General features: G+C 43.2%; 1 protein-coding gene across 1 annotated transcript; it reads right to left on the bottom strand.

Annotated features, from left to right (window-relative positions):
* Positions 1–739: 739 nt before the first annotated feature.
* Positions 740–12,855, bottom strand: c7a (complement component 7a). Its single transcript, XM_056278399.1, has 18 exons — positions 12,850–12,855; positions 12,616–12,686; positions 12,431–12,509; positions 12,007–12,148; positions 11,538–11,694; positions 11,255–11,393; positions 8,776–8,919; positions 8,270–8,513; positions 7,322–7,441; positions 7,002–7,168; positions 6,604–6,832; positions 5,007–5,178; positions 4,704–4,791; positions 4,071–4,203; positions 3,796–3,984; positions 2,267–2,366; positions 1,854–2,032; positions 740–1,151 (listed from the first exon to the last, which is right to left on the bottom strand). Exons 1-18 carry the CDS (start codon positions 12,853–12,855, stop codon positions 967–969), a joined length of 2,544 nt encoding a protein of 847 aa, XP_056134374.1. The 3' UTR covers positions 740–966.
* Between the last annotated feature and the right edge of the window lie 218 nt (positions 12,856–13,073).

Below are 13,073 nucleotides of genomic sequence, written 5' to 3' on the forward strand. Positions count from 1 at the left end.
ATACCCATCCAGCCACCTCTTTACAAAGCTGTCCTGCGGGGGGAACAGGCTGTCTCTGGCGCACTTGGCGAAGACCTCTGATTCATCCCGTCCCCTCTTTTAACCATCTCTGTTATCTAATATTTACTCTCCTTTCCAAACAAAAAGCAGAACGTGTGTGAAAAAGAAATATTTGAGAAGGTTTTGTTCGTATGTGTGTGAGTGTGTGTGTGTGTGTGTGTGTGATAACTTGAGTATGATTGTAGCATTTGCCCCTCACACACCCTCATTTGTTTACCCCATAGTGTAATGGAGGGCTACATATTTGCAAATAATTAAGAGTTTTTGCCCAATGAGGGAACAATAAGTTATTTGTTTCTGCAAATAAATTCAGTCAGACACACACACACATACACACACACACACACACACACACACACACACAGTGAACAGGCAGTGAGCCAGCAGTATGAATAGATTGTCAGCAGGGGTTTAGTTGGCAGGCTGAGCCAAGTCTCCTCTGGTAAGCTAAGGACATGCTCTGAAATGGGCCATCTAAGCTTCGAACAGCGAAAACTTTTTCTTTAAGGATGCACATTTACACACTTATTTTTTTTTCCAATTTTATTTTGGCCTCAAAGTTTATTCATTCATAAGTACACCTTAGAGAAAGGCAAAATGAATAGTGTATCCAGAGGTTTAAAAAAAAAACCAACACCTTCTGAAAAATGAATCTGTTCAGAAGTGTTTGTAACCTGGCTTCAGACCCCCTCATCAGGACAACACAGAGAGAAGGCAGACTTGCCTAAACAGAATTTTGAATTTGTTTCATTTTCAGGTATGCCTGATGTATGCAGTACATAACACTTAATATAATCCATAACCAATTAAGAAATAGGACAAAGATGAGTAACCTGAAGGAGCAACAATAGAGGGTGAACAGATAGAAGAGGTGCAGGGTGTTGTGAGGTTGCCTCACCTCTGTCCTCAGGACTCACAGGGCACGGGGCTAATGACTGTCACTGTGTCTCCTTTGCATTTCCGTAGTCCTGCTTCACACTCACTCATTGTCTGATTGGCTGCAGTCAGATCTTCTCCGACACGGACACACACACTCATCCCTTGGACCAAACATTCTGTGGGCTCCTTGCATCGACACATATTGGTTTGAGCTGTATGGTTGAGATGGAGGCAACAGGAGGGAATAACATCTCATTATGTGTCTTGCAAATACTGCGCATTATTCTTGTGTGGATTTTGTTATTATGTGTGGTTCTGTGTTGTTATGTGTCATGTTGTGTCTTTTTTTTTAAGTCTCATTGCTCTGCAATGCTGTGTTCTGCTCTATACTGCCATGCTTTCCTTTTCTCTACTTCTTTTTTGGATTTCCCCCCCCCCTTTTCTCCCCAGTTGTACTTGGCCAATCACCCCGCTCTCTGAGCCGTCCTGGTCGCTGCTCCACCTTCTCTGCTGATCCAGGGAGGGCTGCAGACTACCATATGCCTCCTCTGATACACGTGGAGTCACCAGCCGCTTTTTTTTGCCCGAGTGAGGAGTTTCACCAGGAGGACGTAGCATGTGGGAGGATCATGCCATTCTCCCCAGTTCCCCCTCCCCCCTGAACAGGCGACCTCACTGACCAGAGGAGGCACTAGTGCAGCGACCAGGACACATACCCACATTTGGCTTCCCACCCACAGACACGGCCAATTGTGTCAGTAGGGACGCCCGACCAAGCCGGAGGTAAGACGGAGATTCTTCGAACCGGCGAGCCCTGTGTTGGTAGACCCTTTTCTCTTCTTCTACTCTTTTCTGTATGGTGATTGTTCTGTTCGAAGAGTCTATACACTTCATTTAATCTCTGGTGTCCATACCGTCACACGTCTCCCACATTGGACAATTGGTACACGAGGTAGATGTGCGTTTTGGCCACTGGCACCTGCTGTCCTCTGTTAGCGTAACCCTTCTCCCTAGACACTGCATGGCAAGCATCCCGCACACACTTATGCTCAAGGTGCCTGTTCTACTGGAGGCACACACCACCAAAGAAGATCTGCCAACAAAAACATCATAATCACCATCATTACAATTACCACAATCATCAGCATCACTATTTACAACAACAACAGCTGTTAATAGTATGAAGTCAGCAATGAGTGTTGTATTGTGCTGTGTTGTATAGTCCTCTATGATCTGATGTTTTGGGGTTTTTTTGTCCATGGTAGCAATAATATATGGGGGTTGTAATCTGTAATCACTTGGGTAAAGATAAGTTAAGTAAACATACGTGCACTCAAAAGGCATTTTGCAAATACATTTGCCACTGGAAAACTTCTCCCAGGGTTTACAATGCACTGCTGAAGTGTTCCGTTGTTGTGGTACAGTGACTATGGAAAAGACAGAAAGGATTTCCATTTTTGCTTATCAATTTCACATATTTGCATGTAATGAAGCTATAAGAAATATAAAGAAATATAAACACGACACACCATATCCTAATCCATAACAGTTTACTATCCACAGATACAAAACGTATGGAAACAGTAGTAGCAGTAGTAGTGGTAATAGTAGTAATACTTGTAGCATTAGTAAGAATACCCCAGAACATCTCAGAAAATTCGAATCAGTTCACCTGGAAACCAAGACAGCAATGTACATAAAACCGCTGTTAGATCAATGGTTTTGGTCGTTACGCAACTGTGCTGATTATTTATTTATTTATTTTACCCCCCTTTCTCCTCAATTGTACCTGGCCAATCACCCCACTCTCTGAGCTGCCCCGGTCGCGGCTCCGCCCCCTCTGCCAATCTGGGGAGGGCTGCAGACTACCACATATCTCCTCCGATACATGTGGAGTTGCCAGCCGCTTCTTCTCACCTGACAGTGAGGAGTTTCACCAGGGGAACATAGCATGTGGGAGGATCATGCTACCCCCCAGTTCCCCCTCCTCCCTGAACAGGCACCCCGACCGACCAGAGGAGGCACTAGTGCAGCAACCAGGACACATACCCACATCCGGCTTCCCACCCGGGATGCCCGACCAGGCCAGCGGTAACACGGGGATTCAAACTAGCGATCCCCGTGTTGGTAGGAGACAGAATAGACAGCTATGCTACCCAAACCCCCCTCTGTACTGTTTATAAGATTGGGGATACCTCACTTAGATGAGTGATGGAAAGTTTTCTCACTAAACTTTGTGTGCAGATGAACTGATTCAACTTTCTGGGATGTCTACACCTGGATTATTGAGCGTGCATTGAGAAATCGGTATGAATGAATAAATGAGAAATAATATGAACATCATGATCCATCCATCCATCCATTATCTGAACCGCTTATCCTGCTCTCAGGGTCGTGGGGATGCTGGAGCCTATTCCAGCAGTCATTGGGTAGCAGGTGGGGAGACACTCTGGACAGGCTGCCAGACCATCACAGGGCCCACACACACACACACACACACACACACACACACACACACACACACACACACACACACATTCATACCTAGGAATAATTTAGTATGGCCGATTCACCTGACCTACATGTCTTTTGACTGTGGGAGGAAACCAGAGCCCCCGGGGGAAACCCATGCAGACACGGGGAGAACACGCAAACTCCACACAGAGGACAACCCGCGATGACCAACCAAGGTTGGACTACCCCGGGGTTCGAACCCAGGACCTTCTTGCTGTGAGGCGACCGTGCTAACCACTATGCCACCCAACATCATGATATCCTGTCAAAATATCATTTGAGTTTCATGTAAATGACCTAACCAGATTTAAGCCATTATAATAGCATCAGAATGACATGTACCTTTGCTACATGTGGTCTCGGCTGGGTTAGGTGAAAGCTGCAGACTAGAGTCACAGATGATCTCGCTTTCTCCTCGTATCTGGCTGCCCAGGGGGCAGGAAAGAGTAATCCTCTCTCCTATGTCATAGGACTCCTTCCATGGAGAGGCGCTGACACCCTTGCTGAGGGAATCGATCTTGCATCTTGTTTCTGGTGAAATAAAGAGTTGAAGCATGTCACACAACCTAAGTATTTGCTGTATGTCAAACCGCCATCAAGTTGAATTCCGGACTTACTCATGCACAATCCAGGACTCCCAGACCACGTTTGATCAACCGCACACTCCAATATCCTGTTGCCAATCAAATGGTAACCTAAAGTACAGGTGTACTCAATCCTGCTACCTACAAGGTATACGTCTTTAAGGTCCTGTGATAGGTAAAAAGGTGATAGGATTTATTTATTAATGCTATCCAATTTGTAAAGCACTGAAGACTGCTTAGTTGAGTAAACAAAATGTAGTTATTCAATAAAAAAATAAAAAAAGCCTAATATTTTGCATCAAATGTTATATATATCAGTGATCAGTTTACAAAATGATTGGTTGAATACTGTCTAAAATTGAAGCAGTAAAAGTTAAAAACCTGAGAAATCCCAAGGTTATACTGTTTAAGAACCATGTCAGAGCAAATGACTGATTAAATAAGATCTCACTGGACAGTGCCCTTATTTGTATTGCCAAGTTCAAGATAAGGTCTAACTGTACCAGAATCTGAATTTACAAAAAAACCAAACAAAACACTGATGGACTGGTGGCCTGTCCAGGGTGTCTCCCCGCCTGCCGCCCAATGACTGCTGGGATAGGCTCCAGCATCCCCACGACCCTGAGAGCAGGATAAGTGGTTCAGATAATGGATGGATGGATGTACCAGAATAAAGCCATTGACAAGAGCAGGTGGCGTTCCACACCTCTCTTTTGCTGAGATGGACAGGTCAAAACACTGGGGCTCCATTGTCCTGAATAAGAATTATAAATACATATATAGTTAAAAAAAAAAAACACAGGTGCAATAAAAAAAAATCTTAAATTGTATTGTATCTGTCACTGCTGAAATCCATATTCTGTGAAATTCCGTCCAATTTATCTATTGGGCTAATTTACACTGAACAGCATAGGAGCACTTTCTAGACAAACTAAGCAAAAAGTAAACCATATATAAGTTGTATCTTACTTTAAGTATTGTAGCTCCTGGTCTTCACATTCAGTTTTCTCTATTGGCTCTCCGTTACAGTGCTGACCGCCATTTTGGGGAGAGGGATTGGAGCAGGATCGGCTTCTCGACCTCTGACCCCCAGAGCATAACGTCCATGCAGACCAACAGGACCAGCCACCATTGATCACTCCTTCATGAGCAGGAAGAGAAAGAGAGAGAGAGAAACAGCGAGATGGGAGACAGAGAGAGCGAGACAGAAAGAGAATGAGAGAGAGAAAGAGAGAAAGACGGAGAGAGAGAGCGCGCGAGAGAGATTTAGAAAGACAGAAGGTATGAAAGTAGTAAAAACATTCACAAAAAAAGAAGTGAGGGATGCAAAAATCAGAAATCAGATTTAACTTTCCATGTGCAAAAAGCTTGAAGGTGGCATAATTGAACATTCAGCAAAAAAAAAAAAAAAATTTAAATGACAGAAGTTTTTTATACCTTTAACCAGAATTGTTCACAATTGTCTCATGAACTGGCCAGGTTTCCAGTCCTAATTAATTAATATTCACGAGCTGACCTTTGAATGACAGGTACCAGAAAGGGTTGGCTGTAATGGTGGGCGGGTCTTCATAATGACGTCTTGATCTGACTCGGCTGTATATAAATGCATGTCTGATGATATCACAAGTATTGAAAAACAAAGATTGGCTGAGAGAAGCTGGACTTAGGGAAGTTCTTTTAAAAAGATAGAAAATAGAAAAACTAAAATCTACCTTTACTTTCTCCGAAGAAAGAGCACAAAACAGTGTTTCAACTTCGATCCGGCTTTATGTTGGTAATTGGAGGTAGGGCTAGTATTGACTGCCCATTTTCAATCATTTAACTTACTTTGCATATTATTTGCATCATATCGACTTGCCCTGATGAAGGCCTTAATTGCTGAAACGCGTAGGCATGCTTTTAACTGTTATTAAGACTGAATAGCCAAGAGACATTAAAGGGGTTTTTTGAATGTATTACCCTCCCCAGATCAGCAGAGTGGGTGGAACAGTGACCAGGACGGCTCGGAAGAGTGGGGTAATTGGGCAGATACAATTGGGGGGAAAAAAATCCAAAAAAAAAAAGAAAAGGAAAAAGAAAAGCAAGGTGACAAATCAGAAAGACTTAAAAACTTTTATCAAAACACTGATCTGTTTGAGTATGTCAAAAGCAATAGAGCACATCTTGCATCTCCTTCGATGGCATTTCTGTGAAAAACTACCTCGAATGAAACCACATGTGGGCAATGCCAAGTGATATGGAGAATAGGAGGGAGAGGCTAAAGAGAGAATAGTGGTGGGAGGTGCAGAGAAGAATACATCTTACCAGTTTTCTTACAAATGGAGACTATAATGGTTGACTTTAAAAAAACACAAAATCTTACAACAGCATATATATTCTAATAGGTGTACTCTCACAATTTTTTTTGGCACACATCTATGCAGAGAGTTCAGCTGAACACGAGGCTAAAAGTCAGTTGTGAGTGAATGAGTGAGTTAGAGGACAGGTCCTTGAGGAGCTTGGCATCAATAAATAAATAAATATCCAAGAATCAGTAAAGGACAAACTGCAGTCATGAAAGACCCACCTGGCTGACCCTCCAACTCTTGTCCCTGCTCACAGGCCAGTCCAGATGTCCCACGCTTACAGATGCAGACGCACTTATCTCCATCCATGACAGCGAGGCCATTGTTTCTGCAGGGCCGGCAGTGGCAGGGGTGGCTCTCAAATAGGTACTGGTCTATGGCCCTGCGCAGGTACACCTTCTTCACTTCCGCACACTGCACCTCTTTCACCAGCTCTGACAAAGGCCGTAACTGCCGACAGTTGAAGAGGGGTGGGCGGGTCATCCATGAACTCCAGAAACATACATTTAAGGGCATAAAGATGCTTTGAAATGTTTGAAAACAGCATGCAGCATGCTCACGTGAATGTGATAGTCAAGTCTTTAAATGTCATGCTAACCTGTCATGAGCATCAGCTTACCGTTTGCTTAAACACATATGGAAATGATCTGACAGACTCGGACCAGCTTGTGTACATTTCCCAATTCGTGGCCGGACTATTGAGGTCCATGTTCTTCAGTGCTGCAGCATGCTGTGGCTGCCCTCCAGTCACATCTGCTTTCCTCAGAACAATATTTCTGCTGACATCTGTTTTTTGTTTTTTTTTGTTTTTTTTTTAGAAAATATCACAAACATAAGGAAACATAAGAGCTGAGAAAATGTCTTAAGATGCTTTGTGAGCTCCTGCTTACATTGAAAAATGAAATATGTGAACCTCAAGTTTAAAGATTTTTACTCCACCTGGGGGTCTATGCAATGTACGGTCACGGCTATCTCTGTCGCAATTTTCTGTGATTATGGGGAAGAACAGAAACCAGCGTTCTGTCCTTTCACATTCGTCATACTTCCAAGTTTCCTGGGCTGAGGGATGCAAAGGAACCAGAGTGGAGAGAGACACGGAAAACCAACAGCAGTTCAAATTATTTGTTTGTATATACTGAATCTAATTTTGAATCCCTTTTTTTCTGTTGCAACTTCACATGTAAAACCCCCCACACAAATGACGTTAAATAGTTCATGATGAAAAAATGAAAACATAGCAATTTCCTATTATGAGAGTGAAAAGTTTGATCTAACTACAACTAGCTGGTTGCTTAATACCAGCATGAGTCCCCCCCCTCCCCCCTTTTTTTTCTCCCCAATTGTACTTGGCCAATTGCCCCACTCTTCCAAGTCGTTCCAGTCACTGTTCCACCCCCTCTGCCGATCAGGGGAGGGTTGCAGACTACCACATACTTCTCCGATACATGTGGAGTCTCCAGCCGCTTCTTTTCACCTGACAGTGAGTGGTTTCACCAGGGGGATGTAGCTCATGGGAGGATCACACTATTCCCCCCACCCCCGAACAGGCGCCTCGACTGACCAGAGGGGGTGCTAGTGAAGCGACCAGGACACATACCCACATCCGGGTTCCCACCCACAGACACAGCCAATTGTGTCTGTAGGGATGCCCGACCAAGCTGGAGGTAACATGGGGATTCAAACCGGCGATCCCTGTGTTGGTAGGCAACGGAATAGACTGCTACGCTACCCAGACGCCAGCATGAGCGTTTTAATGAATTAAAGGCAGTGTAGCTTTTTTATTTCCCCCCACCGAACATTATCTTATTCTCTTAGTAGCTTATTAAGGCCTTGTCTCAGTTGCCAACAACCAAACAGGCAAGATAAACATTTCTAAATCTCGCTCACCCCTCTGTGTGGCAGTTTCTTGGTCAATACTGACAATGACATCGAGGGAGCCCCCGAGGCGTCCCTCAGAGCGGTAATGGGTGCCGAAACGCTTGAGGATCTGCCGATAGGCGGCGTAGTCATAGACGGTTGGGATTTTGACCAGCGCCTTCCAAAACTCCTCAGATATGGGGAGGTGCTGAGGAGCGTTATGCTGAAACTGGGCGACCTCTATCTTGTTCTTTAAGACCAGCAGCATGCGCCTCTGCACATAAAATACAAAGCGAAGCGGTGAATGACACAGAAACGGCGCTCTGCTTGTCTACTAGTTGTTGTTTTTTTTACTTGTACTTTCTGTACACATTGTTGTGCCGCATATTCCTGACAGACCCTCTCTGATGCTCTCTGCCCTTTTGTCACTGGAGCTGTACAATCGTGTATGTTTGTTTCCTACAAAGAGTAGCATCTGTATCTGTTGTGAAGGAGTTATGGGATAAGAACCTTTAGTCTACTAGACCTCTACACACCTGGGTTTTGTCCTCCGTCTCGTGGAAGTCGTAGTTGCGGTATCCTGATGTAGTGCCTCTTACAGTCTCCCTGTTGACTATGTCCTTAGCATACTTCCATTTACTGGAGTACTGCTCATCGCTGTAGTCCTTCTGAACTTGGACCTTAAAGAGTAAAAACAAAGACAAAGCATATATACATATATATTTATGCGTGTATCAAAGTGAAAGAGCTTTTCCTACGCAGGCACCATTTTTTTTCCCTGGTATTTCATGTCATTTTTCATACATTGTCAAATTGTGTTAACAACTGTTGTGAACTGCTAAAAAAAAAAAAAAACAGTCATCACAACTTAGATTATCAATAACATGGGGCTGAGAAAATACATTAGGCAGAGCTAACTGCTAGCCCATGCAGACCGGCAGTTCCAACAGTCATCCTGGCTGGCGTTCGTTCCCTTGGACAGTGATTTTTTTTTTTAGTTTGGATACGTATATGTGTTAGTTTGTAGGTGTGTTCTTGAAGTTCTTGTAGTTTCTGGATATGTGTTTTTGTCTTTGTGTTGCACTGCTGTGGGCCAGGGGAACATGAAATGAAATGACAAATAAAGTGTTTCTGATTCTGACATTAGGCTCAAAAATTAGTGTGTTAACCTGTTAATCGCTATTTAAAAGTGGTTTTTTGTAAGTAATAAATTGATTTTATCTTCTATTCTTGGCCTGTTTATTTAAATGCTTTTTGGGGGTTTACTTGTTTTACCTATTTCTTTGTTTGCCAATAGAAATAAAAAAAAACACTTTTTAACTATGTTTTTAAAAGTCCTTTACAGTTTAAGTGTATCATTATCATTATGATCCTGAATTTGATCCATGTACTTATTTATAACTTAATTCAGTATCAATAAATTTCTACTTTTTTCCAAATGTTTGGATTTTGATAGTCTAACAAGGGATTAGGATATTCATTATGTATTTATAGGCTTTTATTTTTATAGTAGTTGATATTTGTTTTGAAAAAAAATTAATCTTGGTAAAATATGTAACTGCCCTCCACTTGGTAGCCATTAAAAGGACGTGAGCTGTAATTGCCGCGTGTTCAGTTCGATGTCAGGATTTAAATAAACAGAGCTTGGAGCAACAGTTTGCGTTCCGTTCATATTGTCATAACTTTATAAAGGGCTATAGTGGTCAGATATTGGAGCACTTAGAAACAGATGGATGTGTTTTGTTGTTTTAAGGGGTTTGACGGAAAAATTGTGCAATCAAGTTTTCTATTCATGCATACAGATTTGCTCATGCTGTCGACCTGCAGAACCCTGAAATATTATTTGGAGGACTATACCGAGTCAGAAAATTTACATCCTGTAAACATCGTCAAAATATCATCTTTTATATATATATTTGCTATATCATTTAACATTTTCACATCTGATACATAGAGAATGTTTAGTATAATTAGCATATTATACCACACAGCTGTACACCAGTTACTTTATACTATATCATATTACACTTTATATACAGTTTACTATCTCATCTCATCTTAAGCCGCTTCTCCGGGGTTGGGTCGCGGTGGCAGCAAGCTAAGTAGGGCACTGCAGACGTCCTTCTCCCCAACAACACCCTCCAGCTCCTCCTGGGGGATCCCAAGGCATTCCCAGGCCAGATTGGACATGTAGTCCCTCCAACGAGTTCTGGGTCTACCCTGGGGTCTCCTCCCAGTTGGACGTACCAGGAAAACCTCCAAAGGAAGGCGCTCAGGAGGCATCCTGATCAGATGCCCGAACCACCTCAACTGGCTCCTTTCGACATGAAGGAGCAGCGGCTCTACTCCAAGCTCCCTCTGGATGTCTGAGTTCCTCACCCTATCTCTAAGGCTGAGCCAGGACACCCTACGGAGAAGACTCATTTCAGCCGCTTGTATCCACAATCTCACCCTTTCGGTCACTGCCCAAAGCTCATGACCATAGGTGAGGGTTGGAAGGAAGACTGACTGGTAAATTGAGAGCTTTGCCTTCCGGCTCAGCTCCCTCCTCATCACAACGGTCTGATACAACGTCCGCATTACTGCTGATGCTGCACCAATCCGCCTGTCAATCTCCCGCTCCATCCTACCCTCACTTGTGAACAAGACCCTGAGATACTTGAACTCCTTCACTTGAGGCAATAACTCATCCCCAACCCGGGGGGAGCAATCCACCATTTTCTGGTAGAGAACCATGGCCTCAGACTTGGAGGTGCTGACAGTTTACTATCCCACACATATTTATTTTCTTTCTGTATACTTATGAATAAAGACCATATACTTACTTAAACAGTTTGTGCTGCTGTTTGCATCCAATGTCATTTTTATGGTCAGTGTATAGTTACCTCCCTTGTACATGTTTTAAATCTGGCAGGTTCTAGAGCTGCATTTGCACACAATGCACTTAACGAGTATGTTGTGATGTCAAATACTAGTCCTCAGGAGGTCTCAATCCTACAGGCATGGGAAACCAACCAAAAAGTTATACTGTGTGACGCTGAGCGGCAGTCTGTAGAAAGCTCTGTGGTTACCACTGAAGATCATACGACATTGGCCTCCAAAGCTCTTTGTGTTGATCACGCTGCCCTTCGTCATTCTTAGGACAGCATCATACCTGGTGAGGTGAGAAGACACCTTTAGTCGAAAGCTCAGGGGATTGTGTTTAAATAGCAAGGTGCACGGGTGGATTTTTACGTGTTTGTATGTGTGTGGGTGTTTGTGTGCTTGTGTGTGTATACGTGCGAAGTGATCTTCTCACCCCAATCCTAACTGTTCAATATTAGGTGGCAGGCCTGCGTTCTCCCCATTTTCACATACGATGTGTGCTTGAGCCAAGGTACACATATGTTCATCGTCATTATCCTCCTCACAGTCCTGATCTCCATTACACACCAGTGACCTACTGATACACTTTCCTGTTGGCCACCAGACAGACACACAGACAGAGAGACAGACAGACAGGCAGACAGACACACAGACAGACACACAGACAGAGACAGATAGAGAGACAAACAGACACACAGACAGACACACAGACAGAGACAGACAGAGAGACAGACAGACGGACAGAGAGAGAGACAGTCACACAGACGACATAAAGATTAAGAGGTTCTGTGAAGTCTTCAAAATCCTCAAACACATTTACTCACATTACAAAAACAGACAGTGATAAATGAAAATTGAACTGTGTGACACACGGCTCAAAGGTGGGAATCTAATTTAGAGACCTGATCTGCAGCGGAACCTGTCCCCACATCCATCCTCCAGGGGGCAGCCTTTGGTGGTCTCACAGCTGCTGGTCTGGGTGCGCTCTCCGTCACATGGATTCCCTCCAAACTGGGCATAGACCACCATGGCACGGCTCCGCGTCTTTAACATAGGGGGGGGAAAAAAGTCAAACGCATTATGATCTGCGTTGCTGACAAAATTGCCAAAAAAGTTTGTTATTTCTATGCACTCATCTCATATGTACATATTAAATCTTATGGCCTCTTTTATATGAACTGCTTTTCTCTTGAATAGGACTTTGTTATAAAAACATAGACCAATAGTAATGCAAGATTTTTAAGCATCCTGCAACTCATTGAGCAACAATAGATAAGCTACTGCAATATTGGAAGTTTAGTGAATTGTCAGTGATCATAACCTGACCTTTAAATTGGTACAACCATCACACTCAGACCATTCCCCATAAGGCCCCCACTGGCAGTGAATTCTCTGGTTAGAAAGTCTTGAAGAAAGAAATGGAAAATAAAATTAAATAGTTTTGTCTTGGATATTGTCCCATGATGTTACCAGTCTTAAACACTGAAGAAATAAGGTCAAGACAGCCTTACCCTCTGTGACTAAATATTAGGACAAGCAGCCAAGGTAGGTTTGCCAGACAGTCTTGTACAAGACTTGCTCTCTGGGAGAAAAACAGAACAAAGGAGAGGAGAGGAATTTGAAAATAATGTAAAAGTGCCCAAGTCAATTCAAAGGTAGATATCCATCTCTAATTCCGAACTACAAACATTACCATTTAAAACTGCTTTGAAATAAGCACTGTCAGTGAATGTAAATGTGCTTACCTTCATGGTGAGAGCGGAGCACTTAAGGGTCCTTGAGCAAGCTTGGGCTGATCTTTTATTTTCAGCTCATCAGTTTAATGCTAGTGACGGAGTTTGAATCCTTGTTATGTTTTTTCCATGGAACTCCTCAAGAAGGATACTGCGAGTTGTCCTGCATCTGTGTGTGCATATGTGCATAAACAAATGTGTATAAGTGAAGTTTTCCAGTAGCTAAAACTAGAGAA

The sequence above is a fragment of the Lampris incognitus genome, chromosome 1 (assembly GCF_029633865.1).
Source record: "Lampris incognitus isolate fLamInc1 chromosome 1, fLamInc1.hap2, whole genome shotgun sequence".
In the NCBI taxonomy this organism is placed as follows: Eukaryota; Metazoa; Chordata; class Actinopteri; order Lampriformes; family Lampridae; genus Lampris; species Lampris incognitus.